This window comes from Delphinapterus leucas, chromosome 20 (assembly GCF_059928025.1).
Source record: "Delphinapterus leucas isolate spDelLeu-1000000601 "Yukka" chromosome 20, BTC_Dleu_Yukka2, whole genome shotgun sequence".
Lineage (NCBI taxonomy): Eukaryota > Metazoa > Chordata > Mammalia > Artiodactyla > Monodontidae > Delphinapterus > Delphinapterus leucas.
In genome coordinates, this window is record NC_143148.1 from 8,221,570 (window position 1) to 8,248,326 (window position 26,757).

The 26,757-nt window shown below is 53.1% G+C and overlaps 2 protein-coding genes and 1 long non-coding RNA gene across 5 annotated transcripts; 1 reads left to right on the plus strand and 2 right to left on the minus strand.

The window, feature by feature from the left end:
• Positions 1–336: 336 nt before the first annotated feature.
• SYNGR4 (synaptogyrin 4) lies at positions 337–10,476 on the minus strand. The gene is made up of 5 exons (XM_089902629.1): positions 10,386–10,476; positions 8,212–8,412; positions 2,202–2,439; positions 892–1,031; positions 337–651 (listed from the first exon to the last, which is right to left on the minus strand). The coding sequence occupies exons 2-5, from the start codon at positions 8,302–8,304 to the stop codon at positions 418–420; spliced, it is 705 nt and encodes a 234-aa protein (XP_089758755.1). The 5' UTR covers positions 8,305–8,412; positions 10,386–10,476; the 3' UTR covers positions 337–417.
• TMEM143 (transmembrane protein 143) lies at positions 9,526–25,729 on the plus strand. 3 transcript variants are annotated; one of them, XM_022585201.2, is made up of 8 exons: positions 9,557–9,831; positions 10,199–10,439; positions 11,783–11,887; positions 17,512–17,706; positions 18,900–19,027; positions 20,334–20,613; positions 23,834–24,026; positions 24,644–25,729. In XM_022585201.2, the coding sequence occupies exons 1-8, from the start codon at positions 9,809–9,811 to the stop codon at positions 24,901–24,903; spliced, it is 1,425 nt and encodes a 474-aa protein (XP_022440909.1). In that variant the 5' UTR covers positions 9,557–9,808; the 3' UTR covers positions 24,904–25,729. The 3 variants fall into 3 exon arrangements, with proteins under 3 accessions (XP_089758753.1, XP_022440910.1, XP_022440909.1); XM_089902627.1 differs by lacking the exon at positions 11,783–11,887 and having other exon boundaries at positions 9,526–9,831; XM_022585202.2 differs by lacking the exon at positions 17,512–17,706 and having other exon boundaries at positions 9,532–9,831.
• LOC115802566 (uncharacterized) lies at positions 19,311–24,902 on the minus strand. Its single transcript, XR_016390904.1, has 2 exons — positions 23,828–24,902; positions 19,311–19,892 (listed from the first exon to the last, which is right to left on the minus strand). It is a non-coding gene; the product is annotated as an uncharacterized LOC115802566 (long non-coding RNA).
• Positions 25,730–26,757: the final 1,028 nt, after the last annotated feature.

Genomic DNA, 26,757 nt, shown 5'->3' on the forward strand with positions numbered 1-26,757 from the left:
ATGTGGGCCCTGGAGACAGGGCCGGTCCCAGTGTTGGCCCTGGTTCTCCTTAGAGCCCTCTCCACGGGCGGAAGCATCTTGTCTCTGAACTTGAGCTTCCTCAGCTGTACAGTGGGGCACCTCGTGCCTCCCTCCTGTGGCCAGTGCAAGGAGTAAAGGGCTCGCTGTGTCACAGGCCTGAAAAAAGGGTTTCCCTCCCGTCGCCGCCCCTAGCTATCAAGGTGGCGCCCAGAGGGAGAGTCCAGGAGGTGGACTGGAAGTGGGACCCGCTACAGAAACCCCTGAGGAGACCCCATAGGATTTCCCCCCTCCCCATGGCACTCGAGGGCCCGGAGAGAAACAGATATGAGGACAGAGGGCAGTTTTCAGAAACCCTTCTGGAGGGAGGAGTCTCTTTACTGGTGTGGATGAGGCTGTCTAGGTGTCGGGCATCATAGTGAGGCGGGGGGCCTTCGGAGTGGTCAGATGGGGGGACAGGGCGGAGCTGGTGTAGCTCAGGCTGTGGGGACCGGTGGTGGGCGTGTTGACAGGGCTGGTGGCGGACAGCGGGGAGAGAGAGGTCACCACCACGCCGCCGTCGTCCAGGGAGCGCTTGTAGGGGACTGGAGCATCATTTCGGAGGTCCTGGAGGGCCAGGTAGGCCTGGAGTATCTGTGGGCAGAGGAGGGCGAGCTGGAGGCTGGCTTGGGTGGGGTCGGCCCAGGTGGGAGCTGTGCCACAGCTCACTGGATGATGCCCACACTGGGCTGAGTCTGCTGGGAGGAAGGGGCGCCTTCTTCCCTCTTTGCCCAAAGTCACAAAAGGGGCTTGCAGAGGTCCTGGGGAGCTGGGTGGAAGGTTCTAGCCCTCTTAACTCACACCACCCCGCCCTGCAGGGAGGAGGCTCCTCACCCAGACGAGGATGGAGAAGAAAGCGAAGGTGATGGCGGCCTTGACGCTGCTGCTCCCCAGGAGGAACTGTCTGGGCGGCGAATGCTGCCACTGGTTGGCCAGGAAGCAGAATCCCACGAACCAAATGCCTGCCCAGAGGGCTGGGGGGTCGAGGGAGAGAAGAGGGGTGGGGGGGGGTGGGCGTGAGTTGGGGAGAGAGGGCTCAGGAAGGGTGGCTGGGGCCTCGGGTCTTGCCGTGGCCTCTCCCTCCCAGCCGGCCGCAAAACAACCCCTGGAGTGGGGTGTGCCGTCCACTACGGGGCTCGCTGGCCACTTGCAGCTTTTTATGTTTCACTCAATCAAAAATTCCAATCGATTAAAATAGAATTTAAAAAAATTCCACCCCTTGGTGGCACTGGCCACGCTTCAAGTGCTCGGCAGCCACACGTGGCCCGTGGCTCCCGTGTTGGGGAGTCCAGGCACAGAACATTCCTGTCCTCACAGAACCTTCTCTTGGACAGCGCTGGACTCGGTGACCTTTAGGGGCCCTCCCAGCCCTAAGTTGCTGGAACTGGGCAGGTGCAGAAAAGGAGAGGAAGGAGCCTGGGGCCTGAGGAAAAGGAACGAGCATTTATTTGGCGCTTACTGTGTGCTGGGCTCTATCTAGGGTGCTCGGCATTGGTTAGGAGGCCAGGCCTGGCTTGGAAGCCTGGATCTGCCACTCGGCAGCCATTACACAACCTCCTCAAGCCTCAGTTTCCTCTACTGTGAAATAGGAATCTGAACAGGACTTCCCTCCTTGGGTGGTTCTGAGGAAGAAATGAGACAGCCATGGGGAGCTCTTGAAGTGGTGCCTGACACAGGGGATATGCCTGGTAAATATCAACATCACTGCAGGAGTCCTTTCTCGAGCTTCATCCTCAGAAAAACCCTGAAGGTGGGAGATTTCATCCCAGCTTCTACAGAAGCTCAGAGAGGGGAGAAAACCCACACACTGAGGAGGCACCCGAGGTGAGATTTCAAACCTGGGTCTGTCTGACTCTGCGCTCTGCACCCAACCGCTGGCCACTGCCACTGGTGGCTTTTCAACAAAGGTTGTGAAGAAGGGAGGTGAATGCGAGGAAAAAGCTGGGCAGGAGAGAGGTTCTAGAATTAGTCTGGGGGTCAGAAGAGATGACCCTTACCCTGAGTCTAAGGGATGGGCAATGATCCCCCGGGAGGAAACAGCGGGCGCAGAACAGCTTTGAGAAGTGAGGGGCAAAGCTTTGGGTCACGTGTGGAGGACGGTCGGGGCCAGCTGGGTGGTCAAGGGCAGTGCCCGGGGGGCTCACCGGCCAGGATGAAGTCCAGGAGCTGGAAGGCCGTCTTGAAGTGGCTGCTGGTGGTGCGGCCCTCATGGGCGTCCAGGGCGAGGAAGGCCAGGCAGCTGAGGAAGGCCAGGAGGCCAGCACCCACAGCGAAGCTGCAGCCCGCGTTGTTGCTGTTGAGGACGCAGTGGAGCTGCGAAGAGTTGGTCTTGTTCTGGTAGCCGTCAGTCAGCAGGGAGGAGAAGACGATGAGGGAGAAGACCTGTGGGTGCGGGATGGGGGTCCCCAGGGGCCGGAGCAGAGCTCAGCGTCTCCCCAGACCGGCTCATCCTCCCGGGCGGGTCCCCATCACTGGGTGTGGGGGCCCTGCCGTACACCCTCCCGGTGGTTCTGACCCCTCCCTCCCGGTCACATCCTCAGAGCTTCCCAGAGCCATCCTCCCGCTGCCCCTCGGCCCCTCTCCTCCATCCCAGCTCAGGCCTCATCCTCCCCACTGGGCCCTTGCCCCAGCCTCTTCCCCGGCCTCCCTGCCTCCAAGTCTCCCCACACGGCCCCCCGGGGCTCTTTCCACACCCTGCCCCTCCCAGCTCCCAGCCCCGCACCCCCATGGCTCCCTAGCACCCCCAGGACAGAGTCCCAGCCCCTCATCTCCCCCCCACTCACCCCTGCCTCGCTCACGCTCACCTTCTGCCCCCAAACCCAAGTACCAATATGAAATGCACCGTGCCCGGGATTCGGGAAGAGAGGGCAACAAGTATCTGCTATCCTGTTGATTCTCTCTGCCTTCAAGTCTTTCCCTCTGGCAGCCACTTCTTCCTCCTCTCTCCCAGCTCCACTAATTCCTCTCCATTTTAAAAAAGGAATTTGTGAAATATTCCAAAGACACAGAAACGTACAGAGAGAAGTGTAATAAACACTCAGTACCTAATGAACATTCACCTTTTGCTTCAAGGCTTTTTTTTTTTTTTTTAATATATTTTGTTTTGGCCACGCCACACAGCTTGTGGGATCTCAGTTCCCCAACCAGGGATCAAACCTGGGCCACGGCAGCGAAAGAGCTGAATTCTAACCACTAGGCCACCAGGGAACTCCTAAGGCTTTTTTTTTTTTTTAAAGCAAATACAGCCTGGGACTTCCTTGGCAGTCCAGTGGTGACTCCGCACTTCCACTGCAGGGGGCACGGGTTCGATCCCTGGTTGGGGAACTAGGATCCCACATGCCACACGGCGCAGCCCAAAAAAAAAAAAAAAAAAGCAAATGCAGGGCTTCCCTGGTGGCACAGTGGTTAAGAATCCACCTGCCAATGCAGGGGACACAGGTTCGAGCCCTGGTCCGGGAAGATCCCACATGCCGTGGAGCAACTAAGCCTGTGCACCACAACTACTGAGCCCGTGTGCCACAACTACTGAAGCCTGTGTGCCTAGAGCCCAGGCTCCGCAACAAGAGAAGATGTTGCAATGAGAAGCCTGCCACCGCAATGAAGAGTAGCCCCTGTTCTCCACAACTAGAGAAACTAGGTCTTCGCACACAGCAACGAAGACCCAACACAGCCAAAAATAAATAAATAAAATTAAAAAAAAAAAAAGCAAATGCAGCCTCACCGATATGCTAGCCCTGTCACCTTTGTCTGTGCACACACTGCACATAGCACACGGGGGTACCACTGTCCACCTAACCCTGTTCATTTATGAAACCACCGATGTATCCACAAGCACTACTAGCCTGTGTCATCCTTACAACCACCCTAGGATGTGGGCACTGTTAACACCCTCGTTTTTTTAGATAATGGAGCTGAGGCACAGAGAGGGTGAAGAGTGGCCCAAAGTCAGTCAGCTAGTGACAGGCAGTGCCTGGGTTTGAACCCAAGTTGTCTGGCTCCTGAGTCTGCTTTAACCCCTGCTATATATGCTGCCACCGGCTGGACCAGAAGCCCCGAGGGCAGAGGTTCCCATCAATGAGATTCAGTGACGATCTGAAGCCCCAGCGATTTGTCCCAGATGGTCACAATGCAGTGTGGCAGGGGCCACACCAGATATGGAAGGAACCGGTGTGTATGTGATGGGGGTGGGAGCTGGTCCAGGAGGGCTTTCTGGATGCGGTGAGGCCTGTAAGGAATGCTGCAGGGTGAGAAAGGCTATGGAGTGGGATCTTGTCTGGGGGTCAGTAGGGAGCCATGGAATGGCTGAGAGCAGGGGAGGGGCAGGGTCAGCTCTGGGTGTATGAAGAGCCCTGTGGGGCCATGCAGAGGTGGACTGGAGTGAGTGAGACTGGAGGCTGGGAGTCTGGGGAGGAGGCTGGGGCCTACGCTCAGGGAGAGAGTCAAGGTTTGAGCAGGAACTGAAGTCAGGGGGCCGGATTTAGGAAGAAGTAAGGTGAGACCTGAACTGCACCTTAAAGAATGGGGAGCTTTGGGGAGTGATAAATTGGGAGTTTGGGATTGGCATATACACACTACTATATATAAAATAGATAATAAGGACCTATTGTATAGCACAGGGAACTCGATAGACTGTAATGGCCTATATGGGAAAAGAATCTAAAAAAGAGTGGATATATGTACAGGTATAGCTGATTCATTTTGCTGTACACCTGAAACTAACACAACATCAACTATAATCAATTATACTCCAATAAAACTTAAAAAAAAAAAAAAAAGAATGAGGAGTTTTGCAGGCAGACAGGAGGAAGGGCATTCCAGGCAGGCCAAACCATGTGTGCGAACGCCAGATGCTGCAGAGTGAAGCTCCTGCAGGGGCTGGAGACAAATCTCATCTGAGGGGTCTGGTATGAGGTGAGGCTGGAAACACAGGGACCAGACCCTCTGAGGCCTTGAACACCACACCGAGGGGCCTGGACTTGGGAGCCCTGGCAAAAATTAATTTTCTAGCTTGGACTTAATTTTATGCATGAAAGGGCTCTGAGCAGAGGATGGCCAGCGTCAGACAGGGAGTTAGAGAAAATCTCCCTGGTCATGATGGATGGGAGGGCCCAGGCAGAAAGGCTGAGGCCAGGGCTCTGGGGAAGCCAGTGATATTTAGGACGCAACATTGGACTTGGTGATTGATTGGATGTGGTAATGTTGGGGACAGGAGGGAGGGGAGGAGACAAGGGGAAGGTAATTCATTAGTATTTGAATTCCTTCTGGACAGGGTGCACGTGGTCCCCTTCTCTCTACAACCAGCACCCAGCACCAGACTGGACCTCTGCAAATGTGTTGAAAGAGTGAATGACTTTGGCCCTTCTTTTTTGCTCCTGCGCTGCCCTTCAGAGTGGGGACGGGAGAGGCAGAGGATGGACCCCTAAACTCTACAGCCTCTGTCCATTCTCCTCTCTCCTTTGCCTTAATTGCCTTCTCTGAATAAAAAGAACAGATAATAATAATAATAATGACTAGTCCCTCTTTTTGTCCAGCACTTTAGCATTAAGGGAGGGTATTCACATCCGTTCCATTTCAGGGCTACAGCACTGAGTCTGCAGAAGGGGAGCGTCTTGCCCTGCTGGTCCGAGGCAGAGCCAGGTCAAGGACGGGAAGGCCCATTGATCATTTTTGAGCCCGGATTCATTTTACCTTTGCCCCCTCCCTGCAGCCCCTGGGACCCCGCGTGGTCGCGGTTACTAATCCATCGCCCTTTCACAGGTGATAAATCGAAAGCCGTGACTGTGCAGTGGAAAGAGCCAGCCGCGTCTGACTCCGACAGCTGTGTGGCTGGCCTTGGACAAATTGCTCACCTCTTGGAGCCTCAGTTTCCCAGTCTGTCTCTGTGCTGCAAAGACGTGGATGCCTGGCCCTGATGGCAATTCTCATGACTGGCCAGAGAGGGGAAGCGTCCTCTCAAGGTTAGTCAGGGGGGGAGGGGGTTGGAATCCAGCCCCCCTGACTTCCAGGCCCGCGGGCTGTCTGTCCACTGACCCAAAAAACCTTGGACAAGCAAGAAGGGGGCTTGGCTGGGCCAGAGGGACCCTAAGCCTCTGAAGCCCGAGGCAGACCTCCTTCCACACCCCTCCTGGCCTGTCCCCGGGGAGGGAGCAAAGATTCATTAGTTATGGCACCAGCTGGCAGGCAGCCGTGAGAAGGACGAAGGATGGGAGGACCAGCTGCCCGGAGACTCCCTGCCGAGGAACTGGGCCAGGGGGGAAGGAGGAGAGGGCGGGCGGGAGGGAGGAGGGAGGTGGCAGGCAAAGTCTGTGACTGAAACGTCTGGCACAGTCGGAGGCCCTTCCCCCCAGCCCTTCCCCACCCCCTTCTCCCTCGCCACCTGCCCTTCCTTCTGAAGCATCAGAAGCCAAGCCCGTGCATCCTTCTGACTCGCTCTCCAGCTGGGTGACGTCCTTGGGCAAGTCGCTCAACCTCTGTGAGCCTCAGTTTCCCCTTGGGTCCAACAGGTGTAATGATGCTCATGCCATAGGGTCGTGGTGAGGAGCCAAAGAGCGAGGCCAGCGAGGGACTTGGAACTGGGATGTGGAATGCGTTTTTCACCTCTTCCTTTGGGTGAGAACGACGATGGACACGAGTCCCCACCACCCTATGGCCCCCAAACCCATCCTTCTCTCCTCGATCACAAGTTGGTCCCAATAATAATCGCTATCGAAGGAAAGATGGCTACTTGCCAGGCACACACTAATCACTTTAGGGGCCTTGATTTCATTTTCACACACAGTCTTTCCTGGTGAGCGGGAAGGACTATACATAGGAGGGTGTGGAGGTTCAGACAAATCAAGTCACTTGCTCAAGGTCACACAGACCTGGGGTCACCGGGGAAGTTATCAAATAAAACGGGGCACTTTTGAGAATCAAAGGAGGTGCTGCTGACAATTACGCCAGGACCAACCCAGGCAAGCAGGGCAGGATGTCGCTCTACATGGAGACCATGTGGTCGAACCAGGATTCCCAGTCAGGCCGGATCGATCCTTCTGGAATAGGACCCTGCATTCAATCCCGGGCAGCCCACCTACTCTCCTGACCCCGATCAAATCTCATCATCTCCCTGGGCCTCAGTTCCCAACTCTGTCAGAGGAGTGCCGTGGAGGCTGCACAGCGTAAAGCCCACAGTCACAGCTTTAACTCCTCAAGCACTGAGGTCCAGAGAGGAGCAGTGATCGGCTCAAGGTCACACAGCAAAGTCGGGGGCTGAATGAGGATCTGACCCCAGGTGTCTTGACTCTTCGCGAATGTGGTAATGATGAAACGAATGCAGGTAAATCCCTTGCTTGGCACTGTGCCTGGCCATAGTGACCACCTACCCTCTGGCATCTTAGGTCTACATTACATATTCTTATTCTCTTCCTACCTCTGTGCATCTTTCCCCCCAGAGGCCCCAGCCCCTGCTCCTCTCCTGGTCCCTTGTCTGAGAGGTGGAAATGAATGGGCTCTGGCATCTCACAGACCCCAGTCTGATTCCCTGCCTCTTACTGTGTGACCTTAGCCAATGCTGTCCAATGGAACCTTCCACCATGATGGAAATGTTCTAGATCCTTACTGTCCAATATGAGAGCTGCCAGGCTGAAATGTGGCCACTGTGACTGAGGCAGGATTTCTTTTTTTTTTTTTTTTTTGGCCGTACCATGCAGCTTGTGGGATCTTAGTTTCTCCACCAGGGATCGAACCCGGGCCGCCTGCAGTGGAAGTGCGGAATCCTAACCACTGGACTGCCAGGGAATTCCCTGAATATTTTATTTTATTTAGTTTAGATTAGAATAGCCACATGTGGCTTGTGGTTACCAAATTGGACAGCACAGCCTTAAAAAAATTATTTAACTTTCTCTGATCCTCAGTTTTCTTCTCTCAAAAATGGGGCTCCATAGCACCCACTTTGCAGGGTTGTTTCTTCCAAGGAGAGTTAATAAGTGCTCAGAATAGCGCAGGGCCTACAGTTAGATGCTCAGTAAAGGGTGACTTCCGTTATGAGCTCCCTTTGGCTTCATTTTCCCCATCTAACCCCTTCTTCCCCCCCCCACTCTCTCTGCACTGGGTCTGGGAAGTGAGACACCTGCTTCCTGTCACCCACGGGGCAGCCGGGCTACAGGAGGGCCTCACCCCTGCAAAGCTCCGCGCGATCGTCTTTGGCCTCTTGAGAAACTGCACGGCTTCACTGTTGGCCAGGTCCTGGAGGCTTTCTGGGATGTGCATGCCTGCTGTTCTGCTGCCCAGGCCCTGGGAGGCCGGAGCAGGAATGCTGGGCGCTGCCTGCTGGGCACTACCGTCCAGAGGCTCTAGGCCCACCCTGGGGCTCAGCTGCTGCAAGACAAGAGGGATGGAGGGGGGATGGTTAGAGTCCAAGGTGTGGGGTAAAGGGGCTGCCAGGGGTCCCAGGAGTAGGGGGCAGGGGATGGGAGGGTCCTTGTAGTCCCAGGATGGGGTTATATAGGGTGAGGGTTCTTAGGAGTCGGTGCATGGGTGAAGGAGATGCGGGGGTAGGGGTCCTAGAGATCGGGGCGCAGGATGAGAGGGTCCCATGAATTGGGGTGCGGGGGAGGGGGCTTCTGAGAATTGCAGAGGTAGGGGCACAGGGTGAGGGAGCTGCTGGGGTCCCAGGAGTCAGGAATGCAGGCTGAGGAGGGCCCCAGAGGTGGAGGTGCAGAGTGGGGAGATGCCTGCCAGGCTAGGGAGAAGGAGCGGGGAGAAGGCAGGATACTAGGGTGATGCCCTGACACAGGAGCCAGAGGGCCCATTTTAAGGACTGTGTTAATGGGATTTTCGAGGGACTAGGGGTGCTGGAATGGCGATCAGAATGCCGGGGAGGTCTGAAACAGGGGGATCCCTTTCAGGCTTTGGGGTGACAGCACCCGTAGTGTAGACCCCAAGCAGCTCAGGGTAGATTTTAGGCTGTCCTCGTGATTGCGGGTGATTGCCTTAGAATCAGGGTCTCCCCTTAGAGCTCAGGTCCATCTTCATAAAAGTGCATTTCCTCAAGTCGGGGGTCTGGACCTCAGATGTGTAGGGAACATGGGCTCGGAACTCAGCTGCCCCCTCAGAATGAGGAGGCCGTGCCCCCGGCACTAAGCTACCTTCAGAGAATCGGGGTCTTCCCTTTAAGGACGTGGAATGGGGGTGGTGACACTTGGGGGTGATGCTGCCTGACAAAGGGTCACCCCTACTCTGGAGGCCGGGTCAACGTCACCTGGAGGACCGCTCTTCCTTCCGCCCACCTTCCCCTCCTGGTCCTGGCACCACCTCAGCCTTCTTTTGGTTCCTCTTTTTCCCGCCTTTTCGCTCCTTCTCTGCTGGAGCTGATTGGCTGAGCCAAAGCCCCGCCCCCTCTCTTTCCCCGCCTACTCTGGAGCTGACAGGCGCAGGGGCGTGGCCTCAGCGGACGTTGGGCCGCCCGCCGTTGGCAGGCTGCGCGCGGAAGCCCTGCACGGTCCCGGAAGTCCCGGGAGTCTGGCGCCCGCCCCGCCCCTTTCCCTTTGAAGCTCTTGGACAAGGAGATACTTCTGCAGCGCATGCGCCGAGTCCAAGGAAAGCGAGTTGTGGAGCGAGGCAGGCAGATTGCGCGTGCGCAGTCGACACAGGGCGTTAGAAGAAGGAAAGGGACCTCTCTCAATGACCTAGGCATTGCGCATGCGTCTCACTGCGGACTGAAGCCGAACCTCGAAGGACCAGGACGCTTTTCTGCACATGCGCAGGAGGCTCAATGACAGTTGAACGTTGGCTAAGGTGAGGGAAAGGGTGAAGGATTGCCTGGCCGGGGGTGGGCGGCCCTGCACCCCTATGTAGCCTTCCGAGCATATCCTATGCGCTTAAGATCCACCTGCCGCCTAGACCCCGCAGAGACTAGTTGTGTCACCACAGGGCTTCTGGGACCGCAATACGCTCCAGGACTTGAAGACCTCTGACCCCTGCCTAGGACTCAGGCCAACTGAGCACTGTGGGAGGGGACGCACAGCAAGGGCCTACGAGGCGGGCGGATGGGCTCTGCGCCCTTCCTGGGGTAGAAACGGCCCCTGGAAGTTGGGACACGGAGGTGGAGAGGGCGCCTTTACCCCCAGATGACCATTGACTTATGCCCATTTCCCTCGTTTAGGCTGCGGGGAAAGGGTCTGGCCATGCTGCATGTGACCCGAGGGTTCTGGGGATCCAGGGTCCGAGTATGGCCCCTGTTGCCCGCGCTCCTCGACCACCCCCGGGCCCTGTCATCGCTGGCGGCCAAGATGGGGGAGTACCGCAAGATGTGGAACCCCACGGAACCCCGCAACTGGTCCCAGCAGTACCGCGAGCGGTTCATCCCGTTCTCCAAAGAGCAGCTGCTCCGCCTCCTGATAAAGGTACAGCCCGCCCCGGGTCCAAGAGCCTTGGAAATACGAATCCCGGCAGGCCTCGCGGCGGTACAGCCCTTCATGCTATAGAGGGCTGCCTTGGAGCCCCCTGGGAGTTGTAGTTCCTATTCCCTTTATAGGCCCAGGTGGGCGTGGAGTGAGTTGGAATGCAGGGGACTGACCTTTGAGATGCAGATAGGTGCCGCAGCAGTTCCGGACTCCAGCTTGTTCTGGGGGCTGGAACAAGCGCTCACTGGGGCATGGTTTTTCCCTCTACAAAATGGGTATAATAATCATCCTCATCATTACTATTACTACTGCCTAATAATAATTATTATACCCACGAAGCTATAATTATAATGATATCACACAGAGCTCTTATTATATGGCACTGTGCTAAACATTTCCCACATATTATTGAATTATTGAACAACCCAATAAGAGAGGTACCACCATCATTCTCATTTTACAAATGAGGTAACTGAATCAGGAAAAGGTCAGTGACTCACCCAAGGTCATGACTAGTGGCCCAGATCTGACTCCACAGCAGGGCGGGGACAAGGATGAGGCAAGTAGGCACTTGCTCGACCCTAACAGCTTACCCCACTATTGCCATCATACTTGTGATTATTCTGTATTATCATTCATTCATTTAATAATTATTGATTAAACACCTGTATGGACTAAGTCCTGTGCTGGGCTTTATCCATACACGAAAGTATATGTACACACACATAAACACACGTGTATATATACGGACACACATAATCACATCACATTCTCACCATTGCTTTTTTGAGAAAGAGGGTATGATCCTCTGTTGCCGATAAGGAAACAGGCTCAGAGAAGTGATGACATTCACCCCGGGCACCGAGATAGGAAGCATAAAAAAGTGGTTAAGTATGTGTGCTCTGGAGTCAGATAGGCCTGGATTGTAGTCTCAGCTTTTCTTTATACAGACAGTGTAGCCCTCAGCAAGTGACCTCTCTGAATCTAAGTGTCCCCTCTGAATAATGAGGGTTATAATTCCATCAACCTCCTTGCATCCTCTAGAGGATGATATCATGCCAGCAAACAGCGCCTGGCACACAAATAAGGAGTGACTGCTGGCCAGTAAGTGTCAAAGCGGGAACCTGAACATCTAGCTCTTCAAGTCATCTGTTTTTCACTCTCTGGAGCTACCTCAGTTTCTTGGCCAGTGAAATTGATCAACCCTTGTCCCTTCTAAAACATGCCCAAATTTTAAAGAGCCCAGAGCTCTGATTGTCTGTCTGGGTTGCCCAGGAAAGAATTCCTCCCCATGAGGAAGTAGGGAGAGGCCTAAAGAGAAGTTTTGCTTCCCGAGGTAACAGGAGTTCCATTCCAGTCCTGCGGAGAAGGCGGCTTTGGAGGAGTTCGTGACCCACGTGAACTTTTGCACCTTGTTCCACTACCATCACATCCTGGCCCAGCTGCAGGTGAGGACAGGGCCCCTCTGGCCCTGTCATCCTTGTTTGCTTATCCATTCATTAAGCAAAAATTCTCTGAGGGCTTACTTGGAGCCTGGCCCTGTTCTAAGCACTGGCAATGCAGCAGTAAGCAGAAGAGATGAAGCCATGCCCTTGTGGAAGTGACATTCCAATTGGGGAGATGATAAATCAATAATTGTAAAATATGATACCCAGGAGTTGTAAGTGCTATTGAAGGTGGAATAGAAAGGGACGAGAAGGGCACCTGTTTTAGACAGGGTGGTCAAGGAAGCCTTCTCTGAGGAGGTGACAGGTGAGTTAAGACCTGAGTGAAGTGATGCAGCGAGCCTCATGGGTGTCTGGGGAAGGACATTCCAGGCAGAGCGAAAAGCAAGTGCAAAGGCCCTGAGGTGAGAGAGGGCCTGGAGTGTTGGGGGAATGGCAATGGGACCACTGGCTGGAGGGAGAGAGGGCAAGAGGTGAGAGCAGAGAAGGAGTGGGGGAAAATTGTGCCTGGCCTTGTGGGCCATGCAGAGGACTTGGCTTTTATGCTAAGTGAGCTGGGAGCCGCCGCAGGTGGGCTCTGAGCAGAGGAGGGTCATGAGCTGATTCGGGTGTCAATAGGATCCTTCTGGCTGCCATGTAGGGAAAAGACGGTCAGAGGCAGGGAGATCTATTAAAGAGTCTATTATGTTTGTCCAAGTGAGAGATAATGGCAGCTCCCACAAGGGTAATAGCAGTGGAAGTGGTGAAAAGTGGTCAGACGCTGCTAATGGTCCGAAGGCATCAGCATTCGGCTGTGTGGGCGGGGCCTTGAGAGAGAGAGGAGTCAAGGGGGCCTCCAGCGGTTCAGGTCTGCTCCTCCCGAGGGATGCAGCTGCCACTTACTGAGACGTGGAAGACAGAGTCGGGGGCAGGAGACAGGTCTGTGGGGAAGGTTGAGAGCTCAGTTTTGGACTCAGAAATTTGAGCTGTCTATTGGACAGCCCGGTAGAGAGAGGGACTTGAATGCCCACAGGCTGGAGGTCAAGGGAAGGGGCTGGGCTAAGAAATAACCCTGGAAGTATCTAGATGGTACTGCATGCAACCACCAGGGGGATTAGTCCTGAGGAGTGAGTGCCAGTCCGGAGGTCAGGAAGGGGAACTGGAAGCAGTGAGGGGGCTGGACAAGGAGAAGTCAGAGAGAAGCAGAACTCCAGGAAACGGTGGAAGCCAAATTCTCAGCATCCTCCTCCTGCTCTAGGATCTTGTGTTGGGCACCTCCAGGACCACCCTCAGATTCACTGATTTCCACGAGGGGCTCACAAAGCTCAGTAAAGCTGTTATGCTCCCAGTACTAGTTTATTACAGCAAAAGGAGAACAGACAAAATCACAAAGGAAAAAGGCAAGGAGACGGGGTCCAGGAGAGACCAAGTGAGAGCTTCCGGTTGTCCTCTCCCAGCAGAGTCACAGGAACAGTGCTTCATTCTCTCATCAGTGGTGCATGACAACACGCAGGGTATCACCCACCAGGGAAGCTCACCTGAGCCTTGGTGTCCAGGGTTTTTAATGGTGGTTGGTCAGGCAGGCGTGGCTGACTGCCTACGTGGCTGATCTTAGTTACTTAGTCTCCAGCCCCTCCAGAGGTCACACTGCTACTTCATGGCCCCACCATGAATCACATTGTTAGCACAGACTATCAGGTGTGGCCCAAGCCCCTGGTAAACCAAGATACTCCCATCCGGCAGGATAGTCCAAGGGCTCAGAGGTTCCCTCCCAGGAGCCCACCAGTTCTTTGGAATGTGCAGGGTTTGGACAACCCAGGCCTGCCAAGTTAACCCTTTACCGCTCCTGCCCCCCTATAGCTCTCCTCTTTGCTTCGATGAGGGGCAACATCGGCCCCTCTGTGTCAGGCTCATCAACTCCTTCCTGCAGAACCGAGGAGCAGCTGCCATCAGCCCCATTTGCAGAAGCAGAAATTGAAGCTCCAAGAGGGCCCAGATGTGCCCAAGATCATACAGGTCCCAAGTGGCAGAGCTCGGTTTTGCACCCCTGTCTCCTGGCCTCCAAGCTCTTCTTTGGGGCACTTTTTTTTAAAGTTATTTAAAAATATATTATTATATAAACATTTAAATATATTGAAACAGAAAGAATATACAGTGAAGACAGACATTCTCACTGAGGCAGCAGATTTTAAATGGAGACACTGAGAGGGTTGGGTAGAAGCACCAAAGGTGAGTGAGACACACTGGGTGACCATTTGCTGGTGACCTAAGTCCGTTGAGGAACCAGGCAAAGAACAAGAAGAGCCCAGTTCAGGCGCCAGCTTTGTCGTTCACTAGCCGTGCGGGTGACCTTGGTAGGTGACCTCTCTCTGCTCCTCCTTTCTCCTACGCATTTATTCACTGAATTCACTCACTAGATATTTACTGAGCACCTACTCTGTCCCCCGAATGGTTCCAGCCCCCAGGACACAGCGGTGAGCCTGAGATGTGTGTATCTGCCTCATGGCGTCATGTTCTAGTGAGGGAGACAGACCCTTGACAAGGTAAAGAAGTAAAATACGTTAAGAGGTGCTAAGTACCATGGATAGGGGTGCCAGATAAAGTACAGAACACCCAGTTTACTCATTTCCTACTGCTGCCATAGCAAATTACCATCAACTGGGTGGCATAAAACAAGAGATTTATTCTCTCAGAGCTCAGGAGGCTGGAAGTCCAAAATCACGTTGTTGGCAGGATTGGTTTCTTCTGGAGGCTCGGAGGAAGGGAACCATCCTATGCTTCTCTCCCAGCTTCTGGTGGGTGCCGGCAATCCTTGGCTTGTGGACACATCACTCCAATCTCTGTCTCCATCTTCACATTGCCTTCTCTGTGTGTCCTTTTCTGTCTCTTTCAAGGACACTCTCATTGGATTTAGGGCCCACCCTAATCCAGTATGATCTCACTTTGATCCTTACCTTAATTACACCTGCAAAGACCCTATTTCCAAATGAGGTTGTATTCTTTTTTTTTTTTAATTTGTTTTATTTTTATTATTTTTGGCTGCATTGGGTCTTTGTTGCCGCACGCGGGCTATCTCTAGCTGTGGCGAGCAGGGGCTACTCTTCATTGCGGTGCGTGGGCTTCTCACTGCTGTGGCTCCTCTTGTTACGGAGCACGGGCTCTAGGCATGCGGGCTTCAGTAGTTGTGGCAATGTGGACTCAGTTGTTGTGGCTCGTGGGCTCTGGAGCACAGGCTCAGTAGTTGTGACACACGGGATTAGTTGCTCCACGGCATGTGGGATATTCCCAGGCCAGGGCTCAACCCCGTGTCCCCTGCACTGGCAGGCAGATTCTCAAGCACTGCGCCACCAGAGAAGCCCGAGGTCGTATTCTGAGGTTCCAAGGGGACATGAATATTTAGGGGACACTATTCAACCTTCTATACCCAGTTAAATTTGAATTTCAGATAAGCTATGAATAGTATTTTTTTTAAGTATAATTATGTCCATGTAATACAATCCTTATATATTGCATAGGACATACTTAAACTAAAAAATTATTTGTTGTGATCTGAAAATCCAATTTAACTTGATGTCCTGCATTTTATTTCTTTTTGGCTAAATCTGGTAATCCTAATTAAGAAGAAAAAGAAATCAGAGGTATTTTTGCAATTTTAGGTAGGGTAGTCAGGGAAGGCCTCAGTGAGGGGGTGAGATTTGAGCAGCAACCTAAAGGAGGCCAGAGTGAGCCATATGGAGATCTGTGGGAATAGTAAGTGCAAAGGCCCTGTGGCAGGGGTGTGCATGGTGTGTAAGGAGGAACAGCAAGGTGGCTGGTGGGGCTAGAGTTGAGTGCCCAAGGGGGACAGGGCTGAAGATGAAGTCAAAGAGGGGACCCGGGGCCAGATCCTGCAGGGCTTTGTGGGACACAGTGAGGACTTTGCTTTGACTCTAGGTGAGGTGGAAGCCAGGGGAGGGTTCTGTGCAGAGAATAGGCGTGAGCAGATTTAGATGACAACAGGCGCCCTCTGGTGGCCATACCGGGAACAGACGGGGGGTGAGGATGGGAGATGGGAGCTGGGAGCTGGGAGTCCTGCACTGAGGCCACCACAGCAGTCCAGGGGGTGAGAAGTGCTCAGATTCTGGATCTATCAATATTCTGAATGTGGTGCCATCAGGATTTGCTGATGGGCTGGAGAAAGAGAGGAGTCCAGGATGACCCAAGGCTTTGGGCCTGAGCACCTGGAAGGATGGGCTTGGCCTCTTCTGAGATGGAGAAGATGGGGGGCACCGTGGGGTGGAGTGGGGGAGGGGATTGGGGAGGAGTTTCAGGACCCCAGTGTGGGACATAGAGGGCCTGAGAGCGGGGTGGTGGGGACGGTCATGAGTCAGACACTCTCCCCCCTGTGCAGGGATGAATTCAGACTGTGAAGGCGAGGGTCTGTGTGAGTGGATGTCCACACTGACCTTGATGTCTGTACCAGGGTCTATGTGCAAATTAGAAGAAAGCACCCCTTACCCTAGCCTGGGGCTGTCTGATATGATAGTCACTATCTACACGTGGCTGTGTAAATTCGAAATAATTAAAATTAAATAACAATTTAAAATCCCATTCCTCAATTACATCCACCACGTTTCAAGTGCCCAGTGGCCATCTTTGGCCAGCTGCAACCTATTGGATAGTGCACATGGAGATGTTTCCATCATTGCAGGAAGTTCTATTGGATGGTGCTGTTCTATACCCTTTATTTCCTTATGAAAAGATGATAAATGTCTAGGTCTGCAGCATCTACAATGGTACAATTTTGGGAGGGGACATCTCGAATGGTTATTTTGTTGGAAGATAGGGATTAGAGGATGTTATTTTGTGGGCTTGATGTTGGATTTGAGGCAACTGTGACATCCCTAAAGAAATGTCAAGTGGAGAGTTTGTATTAGTTCCTATAAAGGCTTAGCTGCTATAACAAGCAGACCCCATAAGGCAATAGTTTAAAGGAGGTGGAGGATTCTTTCTCTCCCACTTAACAGCCTTGTGGTAAGTGGGCCAAGGTGGATAGGCAGCTCTGTTCCACATGAGATGATGCCGGGATCCAAGTTCCTTCCATCTTGTTGTTCTGCCATCCCCTTAGGGCACAGTCTTCATCTCTGTGGGCTCAGAACTGGGTTGTAGGCAGAAGAGCATTCTAAGCTGGTAGAACAAGGAAAGAGTGGAAAGTGCAGGGGGGGCAAGAAGTGAGGGAGAAGGTGTACCTGTCACTTCTGCTCACATTCTATTGATGAATTCTCCTAGCCACACCTAGCCTCTCAGAGGAAGATGGGAAATGTAGTCTATCTGGGCAGCCCCATGGCCACCTTCACCTCTATTACTGTGGCAGAAGGGGAGGACAGAGCTCATGCACTGGAAATGGGTATTAGGTCTGGAACTTGGAGGAGAGGTCCGAAATGGAGATGTGGGTTAGATAGTTATCTGCGCAGAGGTGGTGTTTAAGGGCAAGGGGATGGCGAGACGACTTAGAGTGAGCTTGAGGGAAGAGAAGGGAAGAGGGCCTAGAATCAAGCCATGGGGTACCCCATCATTTAAAGGATGGGGCCAGGAACATCCTTATGTGTACCCACAATCCCTCATGCAGTGACCTAGCTCATTTTTCTTCTCTCTGACTCTCTCCTCAGGCCTTGTATGACCCCATCAACCCTGACAGGGAGACCCTTGAGCAGCCTTCACTTACAGACCCCCAGCGTCTGTCCAATGAACAGGAGGTGCTTCGGGCTCTGGAGCCCCTGCTGGCCCAGGCCAACTTCTCCCCACTCTCAGAGGACACCCTGGCCTATGCTCTGGTGGTCCATCACCCTCAGGATGTGGTCCAGGTGCTTGTCTTCCAGAGGAGAACCAAAACTCCCAGGATGCCTTGGGGTAGGGGTGGAGCCTTTGGGAAGCAGAGGCTGCTGGGAGTTGTAGTCCTGAACACAGGGCACCAGCTCTTGTGGCACCTTTGGTGAATTAGAAAAAGGTGCCTCTTTCTCAGGTCACTTCACTGCCATCTGTTGGAAAAGTATCATAAGATACAGGTCTTCTTAGGACTAGAGACTTTATCACCATTTGCCAGAAAACAAATACAGCTGTCCTTTGGTGGGGGGGATTGGTTCCAGGACCCCTGTGGATATAAAAATCCCCGGATGCTCAAGCCTCTTATGTAAAATGGCATAGTATTTGCATATATATATGCACGTCCTCCTGCATACTTTGTCATCTCTGATTACTTATAATACCTAATAGAGTGTAAATGCTATGTAAAGTAGTTGGTGGTACACAGAAAATTCCAGTTTTGCTTTCTGGAACTTTCTGGAATTAAAAAATTTTTTTCTCCATGCCGTAGTTGGTTGAATCAATGATGTGAAACTCACGGATATGGAGGGCTGACTATAATAAATAATATCAGTACAAAATACCATTAAAGTCAACAAAATTAGGGAATTCCCTGGCAGTCCAGTGGTTAGGAGTCAGCGCTTTCACTGCTGGGGTGCAGGTTCCACCCCTGGTCAGGAAACTAAGAAGATGCCATAAGCCATGGGGTGCGGCCAAAAGAAAAAAGAAAGTCAACAAAATTATAATAAAAATACTGAAATCTTCCAGATTTCCACATTTTAGTGATTTTTAAGATGTGCTTTTTTTCTGAAGTCATACTTTACTGTCTCTGAAATTGGGATGTGACTTACAAGGGGTAGTGTGAAATAGTTTAATTGGCAATATATTTTCCCTTTTAGTTGCTTCATAAAATAATAAATTATAGAGTATCTTAAAATCAGTGGCATCTTAGATTCTAGGAAATACGGTAATAAAGATGACTGTGATGTGAATGGCACCATCTTGGGTGGTGTGCCCTTGTGCAGTATACAACATGAACAACCATACATGGCTGTTCTGCCTACACACTGGGTGATGATAAGCCTGGGAAGTGGGGCAGGGGATCATCGGGGGCAGGGGTATCTAATTCGAGTATTCCGCACTCACACCCTAGCTTATGCTCAGCTGCCCCTGTTTCCTTCTTCCCCCTTGGCAGGTGACGATAAATTTGGACCAGTATATCTACATGCAGTTCTGGGCCCTGGGCCAGCGAGTCGGGCAGATGCCCCGTAAGTCCAGCGTGGGCTTCAAGCATGGCTTCTTCAAGTCGCCCCCTGCAGAGAGGTGAGGCGGCCCTTGGTTCCCCAGCTACAGCAAGAGGGAGCAAGGTTAGAGTCGAGAGGGGACTGACAGGTCAGTGTCTGGGTTTGGGTGTCTGGGAGCCGGGTGGGAAGCCAAGAAAGGGGGAGAGGTGAATCAAATACTGCCTTTTCTTTCTAAGGAGAAGTAAGAACTACAATTCCCAGGGGAAGAGAAAGGGTAAGGACATTTTTCTCCATTTTCCAAATGAGGAAAACTGAGGCTCAGAGAGGGAAGACCAAATTCTGAAAAAGTGGTACCGCCAGGATTCTAATGAACATTATATTTTTAATAGATATTCAAATACAGAGTAGGGTCAGGAGAGCCAGACCTTCTCACAGTCAGCCAATGGACCTGTCAATCACCCAATCCTTCTGGAAATCAGTGTATCAAATACGGTTACGAATCCAAAAACAAAACACAACAGAAACCAAAGACAAGGGCTTCCCTGATGGCGCAGTGGTTGAGAGTCCGCCTGCCGATGCAGGGGACACGGGTTCGTGCCCCAGTCCGGGAAGATCCCACATGCCGCGGAGCGGCTGGGCCCGTGAGCCATGGCCGCTGAGCCTGCGCGTCCGGAGCCTGTGCTCCGCAACGGGAGAGGCCACAACAGTGAGAGGCCCGCGTACAGCAAAAAAAAAAACAAAAACAAAGATAAAACGCCTCTTATATCCCTTAAACCAGTAATTCCACTTCCAGGAATCTATTCCAAGGACATACTTACACGCGCAGACTCTGTGTTTAATTATCTGTCTCTCATGCTGGACCATAAGCTCAACAAAGGCAGCTCCACAAATTCAGTGTTGTCTCTCCAGAGCTAAATAGCACTCCCTGGCACCTAGCAGATACTCTGAAATATATATAGAATTTGAATTTGAAAATTAACTAAAGTAATAAACTATAATGGAAAATTTAAAAAAAAGAATAGAGGTATATACATATATACCTGTGCAACTAAATCACTTCGCTGTACACAGGAAACTAACACAATATTGTAAATCAACTATACTTCAATTAACAAATAATAAAAAAGATAATTAACTAAAGAATCTTAGCTCTCATTTTTCAAGTTCTTAAAATCAGAAGCAACCTATGTGTCCAATAATAAGGGTTTGTATCATGTCACTGATCCCTTATTGTTGGACACTTATGTCTGACTTTCCTCCCACCATTGTTAATTAGCTTTTAAAATGATGATGTGACTACAGAGCCAGAGAGAGTGTCCTAGGGTTGGAGTGGGGCTCCCTGGGGTGGTCCTGACCATCGTTGCCCCTCCATCTCCGGCCATCAGGAGATACTTTAAGCGGGTGGTGCTAGCAGCCCGAACGAAGCGGGGGCACTTGGTGCTGAAGAGCTTCAAGGACATGCCGTTGGAGGGCCTGGAGCAGCTGCTGCCCGAGCTGAAGGTGCGCACGCCCACCCTACAGCGGGCCCTGCTCAATTTCACGTTGGTCGTCTCGGGTGTGGTGTTCTTCGTCAATGTGGGCATGGTGGTGCTCTCCGACCTCAAGATGGCCACCTCCCTGCTGCTGCTGCTCTTCACTGCCTTCATGGGCCTGCGGGCCTCCAAGGTAAGCGGCCCACCCCACCAAGCCTGCTCCTTGGTGTTCAGCCAGGTCAGGCCACCCTATCGTTTTGTTTCTCTTTTTGTGGATTATTCCTGCTTCGTGCTGTGCTTCCTTTCCTTTCCTTATTTACTCAACACAACCTTGGGCAGGTTTCTTGATCTCTCTGTGCCTCGATTTCCTCATCTGGGAAATGGGTGTAATAGCAAGACCTGCCTGGTAGGGCTGTTGTGAGGAGGAAATGAGTGAATCTGTGAGGAACACTGGATACAGGGCTGGCATGTGGCTAGTGGGATACAAGTGTTCACAGCCACTCACTGCATGCTTAGTGACGTGGGAAGGGTGTGTGTTTTAGAACCAGACTGCCTGGGTTTGAATCTAGTTCTACCGTGTTCTAGCTGTGTGACCTTCTTTTTTTAGCTTTTTTTTTTTGGTGGCCACACCGTGTAGCATGTGGGATCTTAGTTCCCCGACCAGGGATCGAACCCATTCCCCTGTAGTGGAAGCGTGGAGTCCTAACCACTGAACCTCCAGGGAAGTCCCTAGCTGTGTGACCTTGAACAAGCTGCTTAACTTCTCTGTGCCTCTTTAAAGTGGAGATGACAGTGGGGGTTGTTGTGAGGAGTAAATGAATTGATACGCATACAGTGCGGAAAACAGAGCCTGGCACATAGCACAGAAGGTATTATATGAGAGTTCACCATTACCATTATTACTGTTATTACTGACTGTGCTCTTGCCTCCTGAGTCTGGGCTTCCCCATCCTGGCCAGGTGTCACTATCACCAGGGGAGCTATTTTATAAACGCAGCCTCCTGTGTTCTAGTCCATATGGACTGAATTGGAAACTCTGGGAACAAGGCCTGTATTATTAACAAGCTCCCTTCCTGATTCCGCTACATGTGAGCGCAGGGCCGCCTCATCCAGTTGTGCAGGTTGTCCACCATCCAAGGATGCGTGGCCGAAGGGACAGTTGGGGGCTGGAATCCAACTTGTGCTTTGCTTGCTGAGCTGCGAGCTCTGTCTCGAGGCTGAGGTGGCCTCAAGGGGCTGCCTTTTACTGATTCTCCCCAGGGGTGGCATTGGCCCCAGGAATGTGGACTGGCGTGAAGTTGCTGTTGTGCCCGCTCACTCACTTGCTGGTTCATTGGTTTTCAAGCTGTTTTCAGCCATCCCAATGGGCTCGTAGGAAGCCTGGTTAATAAATCCCACAGATAATAACCAGCCTGCGCTGGCTGAGAGGGTTGCAGGGGTAGGGGGGAGCACTTCCTACCTAGAACCAAGGGTCAGGGGGGATCGGAGGGAAGCTCTGAAAGGCGGGGATTGAGCCTTTCAGGGGGCTGGGTGAGCACAGCTTGGGGGGGATCTCACAGTGATGGAGTCTGGGGTGCAGCGTGGTGAAGCGAGGCCCCAGAGGGAGTGGCGAGGGCCTTGAATGCCAAGGCAGTGGCCCTGGACTTCATCCTCAGGGCAGGGGGCTATGGAAGGGCTGTAAGCATAGAGGGCGTGTGGCAACCACGGACAACAGAGGGGAGGGTGCCGAGCTGCTCTGGGGAGGACATACACAGTTCTAGCCCAGGGAGGACCATCCATGCTACCTCTCAGTGGCCCGTGGGGACGGAGGGTCCTGAGCCTCTTGGGCTCTGAAGCACCCAGTTTAAAACCCAGTTCACTAGTTAATTTACTGCATCCCTAAGACATTTTCCCATGCCCCAGGCTGAGCCCCCATGCCTTAACTTTATCATTTATTTATTTATTAATTTGGCTTGTGGGATCTCAGTTCCTCAACCAGGGATTCAGCCCGGGCCATGGCGCCGAAAGCACCAAATCCCAGCCACTAGCCCACCAGGGAACTCCCTCCATGCCTTAAATGTGGGTCTCCCTGGCCTCTGTCCAGCTGCCCGCACAGCATCCATCTTCCCCTAAACCCCCTTGTCCTCCCGAGTTCCCCGTCTTGGAACAGATGCTCAGATCAAACACCTGGGAGGCTGATTTTGCCGCAGGATACACGTCCCTCTTTCTCCTTCCACTCCTCCACCCACGAGAGATCTCGTCCACTTCCGTGGTTTCCACAAGCAGCTCCCCATCATCTCCTAGATCGGGGTGCTCTGTGCTCAGCCTGAAGCAGCCAAGTTGGCCAGGTGGAGGGCAGCATCTCTCCCACACCTGCTCTTCCTCCTGGTTCTCCATCTGTGGTTGACCCCCTTGTCCCCCAGTCACTGGTTAGACCCCTGGAAGTCGCCCTGGCCCTGCCCCCCAACCCGTCAGTCTTCAGCCCATCCTTCCTGCCCCCCCTCCCCAAGTCTCTGTGCCCATCTCCTCTCCTCTATCCTGGCTCCAGCTCAGACCCTCTGCCTAGCCCCCCCCGTTGGTCCCCTCCAGCCCATCCCCATTGGCCCCGGGGCTGGCCCTGCTTCTCCCTTGCTCACAACTTGGCATCGGAGACCTTGCTTCCCCAGCCTCATCTGACACAATCTAAGCTTCAGCTCTACCAAAATATACTTGTAGCTCCTCCCCCCCGCTTCTCTTTTCTTCTCTCCCTTTGCATATGCTGTTCCTGGTGGGGAAGGGGGGCAGCCAATAGACAGCTGGGCCCCAGACCTGGCGCTCCCTCCCTTCTTCTCTGAAAACGGCTCATCAAGTATTTGTTGTCTGTTAACACTTCTCTTTGACAATTTAACATTTAAAACCTTTTTTTTTAATTATGGAGAAGTGCAAACAGATGCAGAAATAGAATAGTATAATAAGCTTCCTTGTAGCCAGCACCAGCGTCAACAGTTAGCAACAGTCAATCAGGTTTCACCTAAAGACCGCCTCCCCGACCACTGGATTATTTTGAAGCAGATCCTACACGTGTCATCTGGGAACACTTCAGTATGTGTCTAGACGATAAGGATTAAAAAAAAAAAAAATCATTGTAACAAAAAGTGCCGACACTAAAACTCCTATGGTCTGGAAATCCTCGAACACATTCATTAATACGTGGCTCAAATGAGCAAACCAGGGGCGAGAGCATGTGGGTTAAACATCCAAATACCCAGGCCCCAGTCCTGGGGACCTGAACCGAAGACGTCTGGGGAGGTCCCTGGAGCCCTCGGGAAGGACTGTACCAGCGTAAGTGACCCAGGGGTGTGTATATGGGTGAGGGTGCGTGCTGGGTGGGTTTGGGGGGGGGGTGTGGAGCCCCAGCAAGGCCCTGACCCTCCCGGATCTCGTCTGACCTGCAGATGTTCGGACAGCGGCGCAACGTGCAGGCGCTGGAGCTGGCGCACATGCTCTACTACCGCAGCACGTCCAACAACTCGGAGCTGCTCAGCGCCCTGGCCCTGCGCGCGCAGGACGAGCACACCAAGGAGGCGCTGCTGGCGCATAGCTTCCTGGCCCGGCGGCCCCGGGGGGCGCGGGGCCAGCCGGAAGAAGGTAGGACTGCGAGTGCCAGGTAGCCCCACACTGCCCCGCCCCCTTTCAGCCCCGCCCCCGCGAGGCCCCGCCCCATCCCAACGCTGCCTGGCTCAGACGTGGCCCCACCTGGAAGAAACTCCACCCTGCCCCTACCGGGTTGAGACTACCGTTAGTCCCAAGTGGCCCTGCCCCAGAGAGACACCATCCCCACGATGCCCACCTCCCAGTCCCGGCTTGCGCTGGTGAACCCGATTCAGCACTCGGGACCCCTGACCCAGCTTCTGCTCTTCCCTGGGGTGACCTCCCTCTCCTAACCTCAACCTCGATAGGAGTCTTGGATCAGGCTCCCGTTGTGGCATGCTCCCCACTCCCCGCCCGCTTCTTCCTATACGTGAACCCAAACACTTCCTACAAGACACCCTTATCCGTTACCTGTGTAAGCGCCCTGAGCAAGAGTCCCTGGCTTGTCCCCAGATGAGAGCCCCAAAGCTGAGCCTCCTAGGCTTTGTCCCACTCCCCTAGGCTTCTCCCAAACCCAGACCCCTCCTATTCGTTGTGCTGCGCCCTCCCTGCTGCCCCCTCTCAGTCCTTCCAGGTCTGTCTGACCTCCTCACAACACCTGCCTCCCTCTGCAGAGACCTCCCAGTGGCTCCAGTCGGAGGTGGAGAACTGGCTTCTAGCCCAGTCAGGCTGTGACGTGGCCTTCAACGGAACTCGGGCCCTGGCCCACCTGCAAGCCCTGACCCCCAGCATCGGGATGTACCCGCCCCCGGGTTTCCCCAAACTAGACCCGTTGGCTACTATCACTTCCCCCAAGGCCGCACCACCCAGCACTGATGACCCCTTATCGAAACCTCTCTGTCCCGCCCCGCCCAGCCAGCTGGTTGGGAACTAAGCTCCGCCTCCTCGACAAGCCGTCAATCATGGCTACGATGCTTCACCACTCCACAACTTCCAGTTACTCATTACTACTTAACGTTACTCTGTTTTCTTAAACAAAGTCGCCCATCAAGGCAGCCTGCTGTTGCTAGGCCCCCTCTTCGGATGAACAGCCAATCAAAGCTTTTAGGCTCTGCTTCTGTTCCATCTTGGTCCCCCGCCCCACAAACATTTAAACGTGGTGCCAGCCAATCACAGCTGTGCAATGCTACAAACCACCAGGCACAGCTGTTAAACTGTGCCCTCCCGAGGCTATATATCACTGTCTTTTTAGCCTGTACCGGGCAAACTGCCCATCGTGTTCACCGAGGCGGAGCTCCAGCCCACGTCCAATGAGAGCCTTTTAGCCCGGTTCTCTGGCAAACCGCCAATGACAGCTGTTGGGCACAACCAACCTAGGGCAGCCAGTTGTCCCTGCATGGAAGCAACCAATCAGAATTTTTAGAGGAGACCTGATCTTTCTATCAATTGCAGCTACTTATAAGGCAGGCCATTTGGTCAACTGTCGATCAGCTTGTCCAGGCTGAAGGGGTTGGGAGCCTTGTGCCAGGCAGAAAGCTGGGCCAGGAGGAACCAGAAACTATCCTCACCCCAAGGCTCACGTCCACTCAGGCCCCAACAACAAAACTCAGGCGCCTTCCCTGCCCAGGTCCCTCAGCCTTTCTACAGAAACTACCTCAGCCTGGATCTTGCCTCCACCAGTGGCCTGTGCAATATTTATTGGCCTATCAATTTCTCCCTTGTCCCCTCTCGCAAAGGAATAAATCATGTTTCATAAATCTGGATGAGTGGGGTAGCCGCAGGGGTTGGAGGGAAGGAAGGCATTGGAATCCTGGAAAGAAGAGACTCTGGGTCTTGGGGGAATGCATTTTGGGTGGGTCCCGGGCAAAGAAAGCTGTAGTCCTAGAGAGAGACTGGGCTTGGAGTTGGTGAAAGAGACTGGCTGTGGGTCACAGAAGAGGATCTTAGGGAGGACCTGACTCCTGAGCAGAGCCCTGGTTCCCCAAAAGACTGAGTCTTCTGAACACAGAAGATAGGACAGATCGTTCACTGCACAAAGACACACAGCCAGGAGATGGGTTGGTGTAAAAGCCAGCCTCTCCCCGTCCCACATGTGTCTTGATGTGGGGTTGAGTAAGCCTGGAGAAGGGGGGGTGTCATCTAATTTTTACTAAGGTGTCATATGGATTAGAGGCGGCATTTGGAGAGGGTGGGGGAAGAAGAGGGGTTGGGTTCCAAGAGGGAAATGGAAAAGAGTCTTCTCAGAGGAAGGGTCAGAGGGAGAAAAAAAAGAGACTCAACTGTTCCCAACCAGGGTTCTTGGCCTCCTTAATCAATAGAAATTGATCAGAGGCCAGATAAGAAATTCAGGCAAGGCTTTATTGGGGTTCCTGCTGCAGCAGGGGGGAGAGAGAACAAACAACAGTTTCCCTTGAAGTGGGGTGAGCTGGTCCCTTCTATGGGGTGAGGGTAGGGGTGTGTCCAGGGTTTGGGCCAGAGGAGTGGCTTAGGTGGCTTGCCCACCTCTTCGGTGGTGTGTGCAGTGGGCACGCGCAGTACCCTGCTTTTGCTCCTGGTTCTTCAGAAGTGGCAGTTGGGCTTTTTGGTCTCTTCGTATCTTGTTGTCCAGAATTTGCCCCATGTGCACATGCACGCAGTTAGTCCCTTATAGTTTCTTTGTATTTTGTAGCTGGAGGAAATATTTGTCCAGGTGCAAGCAAGGTAGCAAAGGGTCCCAGGTCCCAGCCTGTCTAACAGCAATCTAGAACAAGACACACAGCCTCGCTGGTTGAGAGAGACCCTTGGCCAA

What these genes read in the sequence shown, in the direction of transcription:
- SYNGR4 (XM_089902629.1), bottom strand. Translation starts at nt 8,304, where the DNA reads ATGCACATCCCAGAAAGCCTCCAGGACCTGGCCAACAGTGAAGCCGTG. An exon ending in CCTGGACTTCATCCTGGCCG is followed by an intron (nt 1,032 to 2,201) that starts GTGAGCCCCCCG and finishes TCGACCCCCCAG; the next exon opens with CCCTCTGGGCAGGCATTTGG. An exon ending in TCTTCTCCATCCTCGTCTGG is followed by an intron (nt 652 to 891) that starts GTGAGGAGCCTC and finishes CTCTGCCCACAG; the next exon opens with ATACTCCAGGCCTACCTGGC.
- TMEM143 (XM_022585201.2), top strand. Translation starts at nt 9,809, where the DNA reads ATGACAGTTGAACGTTGGCTAAG. An exon ending in ACATCCTGGCCCAGCTGCAG is followed by an intron (nt 11,888 to 17,511) that starts GTGAGGACAGGG and finishes CTCTCTCCTCAG; the next exon opens with GCCTTGTATGACCCCATCAA. An exon ending in AAGTCGCCCCCTGCAGAGAG is followed by an intron (nt 19,028 to 20,333) that starts GTGAGGCGGCCC and finishes TCCGGCCATCAG; the next exon opens with GAGATACTTTAAGCGGGTGG.